This window comes from Oncorhynchus nerka, linkage group LG24 (genome assembly GCF_034236695.1).
Source record: "Oncorhynchus nerka isolate Pitt River linkage group LG24, Oner_Uvic_2.0, whole genome shotgun sequence".
Lineage (NCBI taxonomy): Eukaryota > Metazoa > Chordata > Actinopteri > Salmoniformes > Salmonidae > Oncorhynchus > Oncorhynchus nerka.
In genome coordinates, this window is record NC_088419.1 from 31,892,930 (window position 1) to 31,905,770 (window position 12,841).

The 12,841-nt window shown below is 45.0% G+C and overlaps 1 protein-coding gene across 6 annotated transcripts in view; it reads left to right on the forward strand.

The window, feature by feature from the left end:
* Positions 1–12,841, forward strand: part of ppp1r13bb (protein phosphatase 1, regulatory subunit 13Bb) — an 87,839-nt gene that overhangs the window by 59,914 nt on the left and 15,084 nt on the right. For 3 of the 6 annotated variants that reach the window (XM_029631562.2, XM_065008823.1, XM_029631565.2), the window contains 5 exons: positions 1,097–1,271; positions 1,938–2,137; positions 3,987–4,151; positions 4,880–5,072; positions 6,201–6,320. In XM_029631562.2, coding sequence (XP_029487422.2) covers positions 1,097–1,271; positions 1,938–2,137; positions 3,987–4,151; positions 4,880–5,072; positions 6,201–6,320 — 853 coding nt within the window. The remainder of the gene's footprint in view (positions 1–1,096; positions 1,272–1,937; positions 2,138–3,986; positions 4,152–4,879; positions 5,073–6,200; positions 6,321–12,841) is intronic. The other 3 variants (XM_065008825.1, XM_065008826.1, XM_065008827.1) reach the window with 3 other exon arrangements.

The following is a 12,841-nucleotide window of genomic DNA, read 5'->3' on the forward strand; positions in this document are numbered from 1 at the left end:
AACTCCGAGAGAGATGAAGTCATCCCTCCTCCTTTTCCTTTCCTCCTTCAGAGTTCAGACCCAGTCGCTAATGTATTTCTTATATGGACAGCAGTTTATATTATTAATGCTGAATAGATGTGCACTTTTAGCTATTAGATGGAAGCTCATCTGTATATCAGGGTCTTGTGAGGACTGTCGTGTGTGTGCTTTCCTGCCAGCAATGTGTGATCAAAGTGTGCAACACAGGTGTGTGCGTTTGTGACCTGAGGAGTGTATGTATGAAGTGAAACATGGGCTTAAACCACAAATGTCACATGCTGTTACAGATTGCTGTGTTGTCCATGCACACATGCAGATGATGTTCAGACCTTCAAATGTGTTCGCTATGCATCAGATTGAAGACCGTTGACATTTAATCACTCTCTCCCCCCTCTCCATCCCTTTCCATCTCCCCCCTCTTGCTTCCTTTTCTCTTTCCCTGTCCCCTTTTCTCCTTCCCTGTCCCCTTTTCTCCTTCCCTGTCCCTCTTTTTCCTTCCCTGTCCCTCTTTTTCCTTCCCTGTCCCTCTTTTTCCTTCCCTGTCCCTCTTTACTCCTTCCCTGTCCCTCTTTTTCCTTCCCTGTCCCTCTTTTTCCTTCCCTGTCCCTCTTTTTCCTTCCCTGTCCCTCTTTACTCCTTCCCTGTCCCTCTTTACTCCTTCCCTGTCCCTCTTTACTCCTTCCCTGTCCCTCTTTACTCCTTCCCTGTCCCTCTTTACTCCTTCCCTGTCCCTCTTTTTCCTTCCCTGTCCCTCTTTTTCCTTCCCTGTCCCTCTTTTTCCTTCCCTGTCCCTCTTTTCTCCTTCCCTGTCCCTCTTTTTCCTTCCCTGTCCCCTTTTCTCCTTCCCTGTCCCTCTTTTTCCTTCCCTGTCCCTCTTTTTCCTTCCCTGTCCCTCTTTTTCCTTCCCTGTCCCTCTTTTTCCTTCCCTGTCCCTCTTTACTCCTTCCCTGTCCCTCTTTTTCCTTCCCTGTCCCTCTTTTCTCCTTCCCTGTCCCTCTTTTCTCCTTCCCTGTCCCTTTTTTCTCCTTCCCTGTCTCTCTCTCATTTTCTTTTCTCTCCCTTGATCTGTCTGTAGGAGCAGCGTCTGCGCTACCTGAAGCAGCAGGAGCGGCGGCAGCAGCAGTCTGTGTCTGAGAGCGAGAAGCTGCAGAGGCTCAAGGAGCGTGTGGAGAGCCAGGAGGCCAAGCTTAAGAAGATCCGCGCCATGAGGGGCCAGGTGGACTACAGCAAAGTCATCAACGGCAACCTGTGTAAGTTTACACATGTATAAACGCACTCGCCCAACTCAGCCACGTGTACGCTGTGACCTTCCATCTCACCCCAACTCACCTCTACACTGTGTGTCCACGTGTGTGTATGTGCGTCCCATGGTATCCACAATGTGTACTATGGACCACAATGAAAATAAGTCATTCAACTTTTTTTTGTCATCAATAATTTTTTTAATAAACTGGGTGGTTCGAGCCCTGAATGCTGATTGGCTGACAGACGTGGTATATCAGACCGTATACCACGGGTATGACAAAACATTACATTTTTACTACTCTAATTACATTGGTAACCAGTTTATAATAGCAATAAGGCACCTCAGAGATTTGTGATATATGGCTGATATGCCACGGCTAAGGGCTGTATCCATGCGCTTCTTGTTGCGTTGTGCATAAGAACAGCCCTTAACCGTGGTATATTAGACACATACCACACCTCAGGCCTTATTGCTTAAATATATCAGGTTGTCTTTTGATGGGGTGGTTCCCTGGACACAGTTTAAGTCTAGTCCTGGATTTGAAAGTTCATTGAAAAACGCTGTTAAGTCAAGGATTAGACTTAAAATGTGTGGGAAACCGCCCCTATATGTGTGCTGAACTCTAAGGAACTCAACTAAATCCTAAATCCTCCTCCCTCCACCCCTAAAGCGGCAGAGATTGAGCAGGTGAGTGGGCTGTTCCAGGAAAAGCAGGTGGAGCTGCAGTCAGCTGTGTTGCGGGTGGAGCAGCTGAGTCTGCAGCTAGAGGACCTGCGGCGGGGAAAGCTCAACGGCCTGCAGTCCGCACTGGGAGGACAGGTCACCAGCACTGCAGCCCTGGAGCTGCGCAAACTCTACCAGGAGCTGCAGGTAGAGTTTAATGTTCTGAACTAAAGTGCCATCACAAACCCTCTGCTCCAGTGCCCAATGTTTGATCCCGATCAAAATGATCCTGTATTGTGTCAGTTCTGTTCCCCCATTCAATGTTGTTCGCCTTCATTTTACCCAAATGTCAATGGTTCACTGTTCAGCCTTCAACACTATAGTGCCCTCCAAGCGCATCACTAAGCTCGGGACCCTGGGTCTGAACCCCGCCCTATGCAACTGGGTCCTGGACTTCCTGACGGGCCGACCCCAAGTGGTGAAGGGAGGCTGCAATACCACCACTATGCTGATCCTCATCACGGGGGCCCTACAAGGTTGCGTGCTTGCGCCCATTCCTGTTCTCCCTGTTCACCCATGACTGCGTGGCCACGCGACACAAGTGGTAGGCCTGATTACCAACAACGACGAGGCCACCTACAAGGAGGAGTTGAGGGCCCAGGTGGAGTGGTGCCAGGAAAATAACCTCTCAAGTGGAGAGGGTGAAAAGCTTCAAATTCCTTGGTGTACACATCACTGACAACCTGAAATGGTCTATCCACACAGACAGTGTGGAGAATGCACAACAGTGCCTCTTCAAACTCAGGGGGCTAAAGAAATGTGGCTTGGCCACTAAAACCCTCACAAATTTCTACAGATGCACCATTGAGAGCATCCTGTCGGGCCATGTCACCGCCTGGTACGGCAACTGCACCATCCGTAAACGAGGGCTCTCCAAAGGCGGTGCTGTCAGCCCAAAGCATCACCGGGGGCACACTGACTGCCCTCCAGGACATCTACAGCACCCGGAGTCACAGGAAAGACAAGAAGATCATCAAGGACCTCAGCCGCCCGAGCCACTGCCTGTTCACCCTGCTACTATCTAGAATGCGGACTGTTAAATGGTCACCACTCGCCGGCCTCTGCCCAATACATTGTCCTGAACTTCAGTCACTGTTACTAGCCAGCTACTTGCTCATTCTAATATTTTTTTATTTCTTAATTACCTTTCTTTTGATTTTTGGGATTTGCATGTATTGTTAGGTATTACTGTACTGTGGGAGCTAGGAACATAAGCATTTTGTTACATCCGCAATAACATCTGTAAAATATGTGCACGCGATTTGATTAGTTGTATTGTATGTGCTATGTTAGAGATTTGGTCCAGTGTTATAATTGCATCCAAAAAAAGAGGGACCACATCTGAAGGGGAGCAGAATTTAACGCAACACAGAATAATTTTGATATGGATTAAATGTTTTGAAAAACTGGGCCCAGGGGCCTCAGTGGGGTGGTCCAGAAATCTAACCCGCTGCCTCTGGATCACATGTACTGTTTACTACCGCTGCGAGCATGGCTCTCTCTCCTATCTACTTCTCTCTCTCAATCCTGTCGAATGAACAAAACAATAGCGAAGGAGCAGGACTGCCCCAAAAATAAACCCCGCCTCATACTCACTAAAACGCTACCCTTCGAATCTTTCCCTGTGTCCGAATAATCTCTGTTCTCCAAAAGTTTGCACTCCTTCCCGTGCGTTAAAAAGCATTGGATTGGTAGGCAAAACAAATGCAAAGGACTATCCTTAGCTGTTTCTTCTGTGTGAACTGATGCGCTTTTCAGAAAAGTGCAACTTAAAAACTTCACAATGGGGAAACAACTCTGCGGCCTGCTGCTTGTGGACAGCAAACTAGATGGAAATAGATGCTAAATATACTTTTGGATTATTAGGGTTATGTTTGGGCACACATGCGTGTGGGCCTATTTTTACTTCCCATATTCATACCTGTGTGCTAACTCTTTGTCTTCCTATTCTGTGTGTGTGTGTGTGTGTGTGTGTGTGTGTGTGTGTCACCCTCAGATCCGGAACAAGCTGAACCAGGATCAGAACAGCAAGCTGCAGCAGCAAAAGGATCTGCTCAACAAACGCAACATGGAGGTGACCCTCATGGACAAGCGCATCGGCGAGCTACGGGAGCGCCTCTATAAGAAAAAAGCTGAGGCACGTCAAAAAGAGAACTTACCTGTAAGGCTAGGAACGGACAATGCACAAACACACTGACACTAAGGAAAACACACACACACACACGGCAAACGTATGCATTAATATAGCCTCTTACAATAAAAAAACCTGAGTGCACAACATGGACACAAACAATCTCCTACCCACATGTCATATGTATGGGTAAGCTCACTTCTGTTGGCTCTTTTGGGACATTCAAAAGCTGGTGAAGTGCCAATATGTTTGCTATCAGCATCATGCCAACTCCCTGTCTCTCATTGCCAATGCCTAAGCAGTTGGCAAGAGAGCAGAAACAGATTAGAACCCAGGATAGTGTATTCCCTTAAACAGGACCGAATACAAGAAAAGAATAACAAGACTCAATACACATCAATACACACACTTATGATGGGATCCATTTCTTCATATTGATACTAACCCTAATCTGTCCTTCCATCTTTCCTTTCTCTGTGGTCCCCCCTCGCTTTCCCCATCCCTTTTTCTCTGTGGTCCCCCCTCGCTTTCCCCATCCCTTTTTCTCTGTGGTCCCCCCTCGCTTTCCCCATCCCTTTTTCTCTGTGGTCCCCCCTCGCTTTCCCCATCCCTTTTTCTCTGTGGTCCCCCTCGCTTTCCCCATCCCTTTTTATCTGTGGTCCCCCCTCGCTTTCCCCATCCCTTTTTATCTGTGGTCCCCTCTCGCTCTCCTCCCTCCACAACGCTTTCTCTCTGTGGTCCCCTCTTTCTCCCTAAAGCTAAACAAGACCAACGGGCCTCCCTCTCCCCAGCCGGCCCCAGGGACTCTGGGCCGGGTGGCAGCCGTGGGCCCCTATATTCAGGTCCCTCTGCCGGGTAGACAAGAGGGAGGCTACACTGGACCCCCCGAACCTATGAAACCCCAGACGCTGGGTGTCAACGCCCCAGCCAATCATGCCCGCTCCAAATCAGGTCGGTCTACCTTGCCATCATGGACACTCTTCACCCGGTATGGTATAGGGTGTAGTTGCCCCTAGATGCTGATCCTGGGACAGTTTTGCATTATTCCCACTAATGCTTAAGGTTAGGATTGGGGCACTGGAAGCTGATCCTAGATCTGTACTTAAATCAAACTTATCCTCGGAGCACACTGTGTGGTTGGTTTTCTAATAACCTGACATATTACTCACCTGTCTTTGTTTCTCTGTCATGCTTTCTCCTATGACTCAACTTTTATCTAAGAGAAAAGGAGATTATCTCTTTACGTTTGTACTCTTTCTGTCTTTGGCTCTACTTCAAGACAGCCATAATGACTTGACAATGGATGTATGGTAGTGGTTGGGACGGACACATGAAGACAGACTAATTACTGAGCTTCCTAGCCACCCGTGAACAACTGTAGTCCTTATGTTTTCCCCCAGGAACTCAATTGGTGAATTCACGTCACCAATTGTCCCAGGCATGCATGGTTTAGAACAGGTACTGATTTAAAATACCAAAAACCAGCAAACACTGAGTGCTGCATCCCTGGTCCAAGTCATTATCAGACAGTTAGGACTACACATTTGCATGGTAATTTCCCCTGTAAATCTGATACAATATTTCTACCGAATGTCATGGATATAGCAGGATCTTTGTTTTAACTTATGTGATCTGTTAAATATTTTATTTTGTTTTACCATTAAACTGCATCCAAAAATCTGATGGGGGAGCATAATTTAACACTACAAAGGATAATTTTCATCTGGCTTAAATATTTAAACTGCCCAGAGCAGGCAGTATCCATCAGGAGGCTGAAGCGCAGCCTCCCAGTCTCAAATCCTCTGGTCCCCCATGATCACCATCGCCAGTGATCCTGAAGCCCATGTCTCTCTCCTTACAGGCTTTACAGTTGATACTCCTTCATTACTTTTTTCTTTCTATCTCTCTCCTCCTCTAACCTTCTTCTCTCCCCTTTTTTACTCTGTGGTGTATCCTGTGTTTCCCTCCCCCTGTTATTTCCTTCTTTCCCTCTCCCGTGCTGTGGTATCCTGTGATTGTCTTTGTTCCACTGGGGGGGTGACACCCCTACTCCTATCCCTATCTACCACGTTCGTCCAGGGGCGGACACAGTGCGAAAGCCCCTCGGCCCGTGGAAGGTGTCTGATTTAGACATCGTGGTGGACCCACTGCCCCCTTCCCCTCCAGAGGCGCGCTCGGGTGGCTCGGACGGCATGTCCCGTGAGTGTGGCAGGTTGCGTAGGTGTAGTTCCTAGACACTGATCCTGGATAGGATGCTGGTCCTAGATCTGTACCAAGGGGAAACTTCACCCTGGAGCGGTTGCCTAGTGGGAAGGACGGACGGCCCTTTGAACCTTACCTCTGCAGTAGTGGGCAGGATCTTCAGCATGTGACTTAGACACTGGCCTTTACACATTCGGAAACTCTAGCTCATAATGTCAAAGTTTTTTTGTTTGTTTTAAGGCTAATACAACAGATACAAAGTTGGATAATACGATAGGCTAATACAACAGAGTTGAAGTCCGAAGTTTACATACAGTTAGGTTGGAGTCATTAAAACTCGTTTTTCAACCACTCCACACATTTCTTGTTAACAAACTATAGTTTTGGCAAGTCTGTTAGGACATCTACTTTGTGCACGACACAAGTAATTTTTCCAACAATTGTTTACAGACAGATTATTTCACTTATAATTCACTGTATCACAATTCCAGTGGGTCAGAAGTTTACATGTGCCTTTAAACGGCTTGGAAAATTCCAGAAAATGATGTCATGGTTTTAGAAGCTTCTGATAGGCTAATTGACATAATTTGAGTCAATTGGAGGTGTACCTGTGGATGTATTTCAAGGCCTATCTTCAAACTCAGTGCCTCTTTGCTTGACATCATGGGGAAATCAGCCAAGACAGAAAAAAAGTGGTAGGCCTCCACAAGTCTGGTTCATCCTTGGGAGCAATTTCCAAACACCTGAAGGTACCACATTCATCTGTACAAACAATAGTACGCAAGTATAAACACCATGGGACCACGCAGCCGTCATACCGCTCAGGAAGGAGACACGTTCTGTCTACTAGAGATGAACGTACTTTGGTGCGAAAAGTGCAAATCAATCCCAGAACAGCAAAGGACCTTGTGAAGATGCTGGAGGAAACCAGTACAAAAGTATCTATATCCACAGAAACGAGTCCTATATTGACATAACCTGAAAGGCCGCTCAGCAATGAAGAACCCACTGCTCAAAAACCGCAATTAAAAAGCCAGACCACGGTTTGCAACTGCACATGGGGACAAAGATTGTACTTTTTGGAGAAATGTCTTCTGGTCTGATGAAACAAAAATAGAACAATTTAGCCATAATGACCATCGTTATGTTTGGAGGAGAAAGGGGGAGGCTTGCAAGCCGAAGAACACCATCCCAACCGTGAAGCACGGGGGTTGCAGCATCATGTTGTGGGGGTGCTTTGCTGCAGAAGGGACTGGTGCACTTCACAAAATAGATGGCATCATGAGGGAGGAGAATTGTAGATATATTGAAGCAACATCTCAAGACATCCATCAGGAAGTTAAAGCTTGGTTGCAAATGGGTCTTCCAAATGGACAATGACCCCAAGCATACTTCCAAAGTTGTGGCAGAATGGCTTAAGGACATCAAAGTCAAGGTATTGGAGTGGCCATCACAAAGCCCTGACCTCAATCCCATAGAAAATGTGTGGGCAGAACTGAAAAAGTGTGTGTGAGCAAGGAGGCCTACAAACTCTATCAGGAGGAATGGTCCAAAATTCACCCAACTTATTGTGGGAGGCTACCCAAAACGTTTGACCCAAGTTAAACAATTTTAAAGGCAATGGTACCAAATACTAATTGAGTGTATGTAAACGTCTGACCCACTGGGAATGTGATGAAAGTAATAAAAGCTGAAATATATATTTCTCTCTACTATTATTCTGGCATTTCACATTCTTAAAATAAAGTGGTGATCCTAACTGACCTAAGACGGGGATTCTTTACTATGATTAAATGTCAGGAATTGTGAAAAACTGAGTTTAAATGTACTTGGCTATGGTGTATGTAAACTTCTGACTTCAACTGTAAAATAAACTAGTCAAAACTTAAATGGTGCAGCTCTCCATGGTGCTGGCTAGCAGGTGTATTTTATTTTTGATGAGGCGGCAAGTCGGATATATTGAGACAACTTATCTTCTACTAAACGTAATACTGTTTTTTATTTATTTGTTGTTAAGTGATCATATTACAGTCACAGCTCACAAACGTGGCGCACACTCAGACACATGGACGTCTAGAACCATTCCTATTACAGCAATTAATATTACCCTGCAAGGGCTGTTGTCTGTGTAGGCTTTTATTCAACAGTAATACCTGACTCTACCTCGTGCTCCTATTAAGTTAACAACAGAGATAAGATCATGTTTAATTAAGCAATTATGGAATCACTATTAAAATAACTAAAGTCATCCTATCACATTAGACAGGGGTGTGGATTGTTCAAGAACACCACTCTGACCATTTGGTGCTAATGCAAACAAAAAAGAACCTTGAAAAATGTTTGGTGTGAGTGCTTTCAAGATGTTAGACAGCAAAGCACTGCTGATCCTGAGCGCGCGCGACTAGCTACTCTGAGGAAGTTCACTGCGCTCCTCCGCTCTTGATACCTGGATCAATGGCGTCAAATTTACCTCTAAAGCCAGCTCAGTAAAGTTGAGCTCGGATCTTTGACCTTTCCATAACCCACCTAACCATTCCGCTCACGAGTAGCAGTGATAGAGCATTCAAATAGTTATCCAACGAATTAAGCTTTAATCTGTCAATTTTGCACTGCGATAGACTAGTGTCCCTTCCAGGGGGTGTACTTGTACATCAAGCTGCCTTACATTACAGAAACAGGAGATATGAGCCATTCTGCTTAAGGCTTGTGCAAGGCTACTTACTTTACTTACTATCTGTTTAGAGAAATGTTAAACCAGAATAACAAATTTGCCATTTTTATTTTTGACTTCATGAACTAGACTTACTGAGTCTGACTAAGTCATGTATGTTTAAAATGGTCACAATTGGACTGGCCGATAAGGATGTGTATATTCAACTATCTTTAGCGCTTCCTAAAATGTATGGTTTAAGAATTTGGATAAATGAATACTGCTGTTCTCCAGCTTTTAGAAATACAAAATGTAATTTGATTACTTTTATAACAACAACAAAGTTTGTTGACTAAATTAGCATTTTCAGCTTCGAAGTTGAGCATATGAAGGACAAGTTCCTACTTAATTGAATGGCACCAGTTGTTGAAGGAGCCACATTTGAAAACTTGGTGGAAATTGGGGGATGACAGGAGAGACAAAACGGCTTAACATCATGGTCGTAATTATTAGTACACACCAAAGCGAAATGTTTTGAGACGGAAAACCAAAACAGGCTTTTCTTATTGGACAAATTTGAATACGACCCAGGGACCTGGTGGGGGGGCCATTGAATCCCACTCTACAGGGGGATTTTCAAATCATGATACAGTGCATTCGGAAAGTATTCAGACCCCTTGACTTTTTCCACATTTTATGCTACAGCCTTATTCTAAAATGTATTAAATTCATTTTTTCCCCCATAATGACAAACAAAAACAGGTTTTTAGATTTTTTTACAGACCATTGGCTATGAGACTTGAAATTGAGCTCAGGTGCATCCTGTTACCATTGATCACCCTTGAGATGTTTCTACAACTTGATTGGATTCCATCGTGGTAAATTCAGTTGATTGGACATGATTTGAAAAGGCATATACCTGTCTATATATGGTCCCAGAGTTTTTAGAGCAAAAACCAAGCCATGAGTGCGAAGGAATTGTCTGTAGAGCTCTGGGACAGGGTTGTGTCGAGGCACAGATCTGGGGAAGGGTACCACAAAAAGTATTGACGGTCACCAAGAATGCAGTGGCCTCCATTCTTAAATGAAAGAAGTTTGAAAACACCAAGACTCTTCCTAGAGCTGGCCACCCAGCTAAACTGAGCAATCGGACAGAGTTCCAGAGTTCCTCTGTGGAGATGGGAGAACCTTCTAGAAGTACAGCCATCTCTGCAGCTCTCCACCAATCAGGCCTTTATGGTAGAGTGGCCAGACGGAAGACACTCTTCAGCAAAAGGCACGACATCCCGCTTGGAGTTTTCCAAAAGGCACCTAAAAGACTCTGACCATGAGAAACAAGATTTTCTGGTCAGACGAAACCAAGATTGAACTCGTCCTGAATTCCAAGTGTCACGTCTGGAGGAAACCTGGCACCATCCCTACGGTGAAGCATGGTGGTGGCAGCATCATGCTGTGGGGATCCTTGATGAAAACCTGCTCAGGACTTCAGACTGGGGCAAAGGTTTACCTTTCAACAGGACAACGACTCTAAGCACGCAACCAAGACAACACAGTTGTGACTTCTGAACAAGTCTCTGAATGTCCTTGAGTGGCCCAGTCAGAGCCCAGACTTGAACCCAATCAAACATATCTGTAGAGACCTGAAAATAGCCTTGCAGTGACTGCAGAGAAGAATGGGAGAAACTTTGCAGCTGTGCCAAGCTTGTAGCGTCATACCCAAGAAGACTCGAGGCAGTAATCACTGCCAATGGTGCTTCAACCAAAGTACTGAGTAAAGGGTCTGAATACTAATGTAAATTGGATATCACTTTTTTCCCCCCCTACAAACCTGTTTTTGCTTTGTCATGGAGTATTGTGTGTCGATTAAGGGAAACTATTTAATCCATTTTGGATTAAGGCTATAATGTAACAAAATGTGAAGAAATCCAGGTCTGAATACATTCTGAATGCACTGTATTTCAGAAATGATTAATTGTTCTATATTTTTTTAAACATTTATTTGTCTCTTTCCCCCTCTCCCTTTTCCCTTTCCTAATCTTTGCTGACAGAATGATAGAGCTACTATACTTGTGGCAAAATTTTCATAGTGCAAAAATGACTAAACGTCATCATCTGGCAGCATGATTTAATTTTAAACTTTTTCATTTAACAATGTATAGGGAGGCAATTATTTGAATAAACTGTATAATACATTAATAGTCACCTCTTTATAACATTGTTGAAGAAAATGTTCTAATTAAATTACGCTGCATCATAATGAGGTTTATGGTATGTTTTAAACTTTGCACAGTTATTTTTGTCACCATTAGTAAGTACACTACATAACCAAAAGTATGTGGACACCTTCTCATCGAACTTCTCATTCCAAAATCATCGGCATTAATATGGAATTGGACCCCTTTGCTGTAATAACAGCCTCCACTCTTCTGGGAAGGCTTTCCACTAGATGCGGGGACTTGCTTCCATTCAGCCACCAGCATTAGTGAGGTTGGGTGCTGATGTTGGGTGATTAGGCCTGGCTCGCAGTCGGTATTCCAATTCATCCCGAAGGTGTTCGATGGGGTTGAGGTCAGGGCTCTGTGCAGGCCAGTCAAGTTCTTCCAAACAGATCTCGACAAACCATTTCTGTATGGACCTCGCTTTGTGCACAGGGGCATTGTCATGTTGAAACAGGAAAGGGCCTGCCACAAACTGTTGCCACAAAGATGAAAGCACAGAATCGCCTATAATGTCATTGTATGCTGTAGCGCTAACATTTCGCTTCATTGGAACTAAGTGGCCTTGCCCGAAACATGGAAAATAGCCCCAGACCATTATTCCCTCTTACACCATACTGTACAGTTGGAACTATGCATTGGGGCAGGTACTGTTCTGCTGGAATTCGCCAAATCTAGATTTGTCCGTAAGTCTGCCAGATGGTGAAGCGTGTTGCCACTGCTCCAGACAGAGAGCTTTACACCACTCCAGCCAAAAAGTGGCATGGTGATCTTAGGCTTGTGTGCGGCTGTTCGGTCATGGAAACCCATTTCATGACGCTCCCGAGGAGCACTTATTGTTGCTTCCAGAGGCAGTTTGGAACTCTGTAGTGAGTGTTGCAACTGAGGACTTTTTTTATGCGCTTCAGCACTCTGCAGTGCTGTTCTGTGAGCTTGTGTGGCCTACCACTTCGCGGCTGAGCCATTGTTGCTCCTAGACGTATCCACTTCACAATAACAGCACTTACTGTTGATCGGGGCAGCTTTCGCAGGACAGAAATTTGACAAACTGACTTGTTGGAAAGGTGGCATCCTATGGCTGTGCCACATTGAAAGTCACTGAGCTCTTCAGTAAGGCCATTCTACTGCCAATGTTTGTGTATGGGGATTGTATGGCTGTGTGCTTGATTTTATACACGGATGTGGCTGAAATACACAAATCCACTCATTTGAAAGGGTGTCCACATACTTTTGTGTGTGTGTATATAGTGTATGTGCATTTGAATCCATGTCAGCAGTGTCAAACCATGCTTACTGTGTGAAACGACAAGAAGTATTTTCTTCCTTGCCCCACCAACTAGTAACTGGTTTCCATTGAACAGGACCCTAAGTACGTCTCCTTTCACCCAGCAACAGTCTCTGTACTCTGTAGCGTACCAGCTAGCTCTTTTGTTAAAAGAACACTCTCCACACTACTGCATTTGCCTGCCCAGTGTAGCAGTATCATCTTTTACACTCACCCCACCATGGCAAACATTCATACCAGTATACTCCTTCCCAATCCTGGTCCGTGCAAAATGTGCATTTGGCTTCTCGGGACCAGGATTGGGAAACACTGGTCTATACAGATGTGCTGTATCCCTATCTAGAGAGTTCTACAGCAGTCTCTGCTT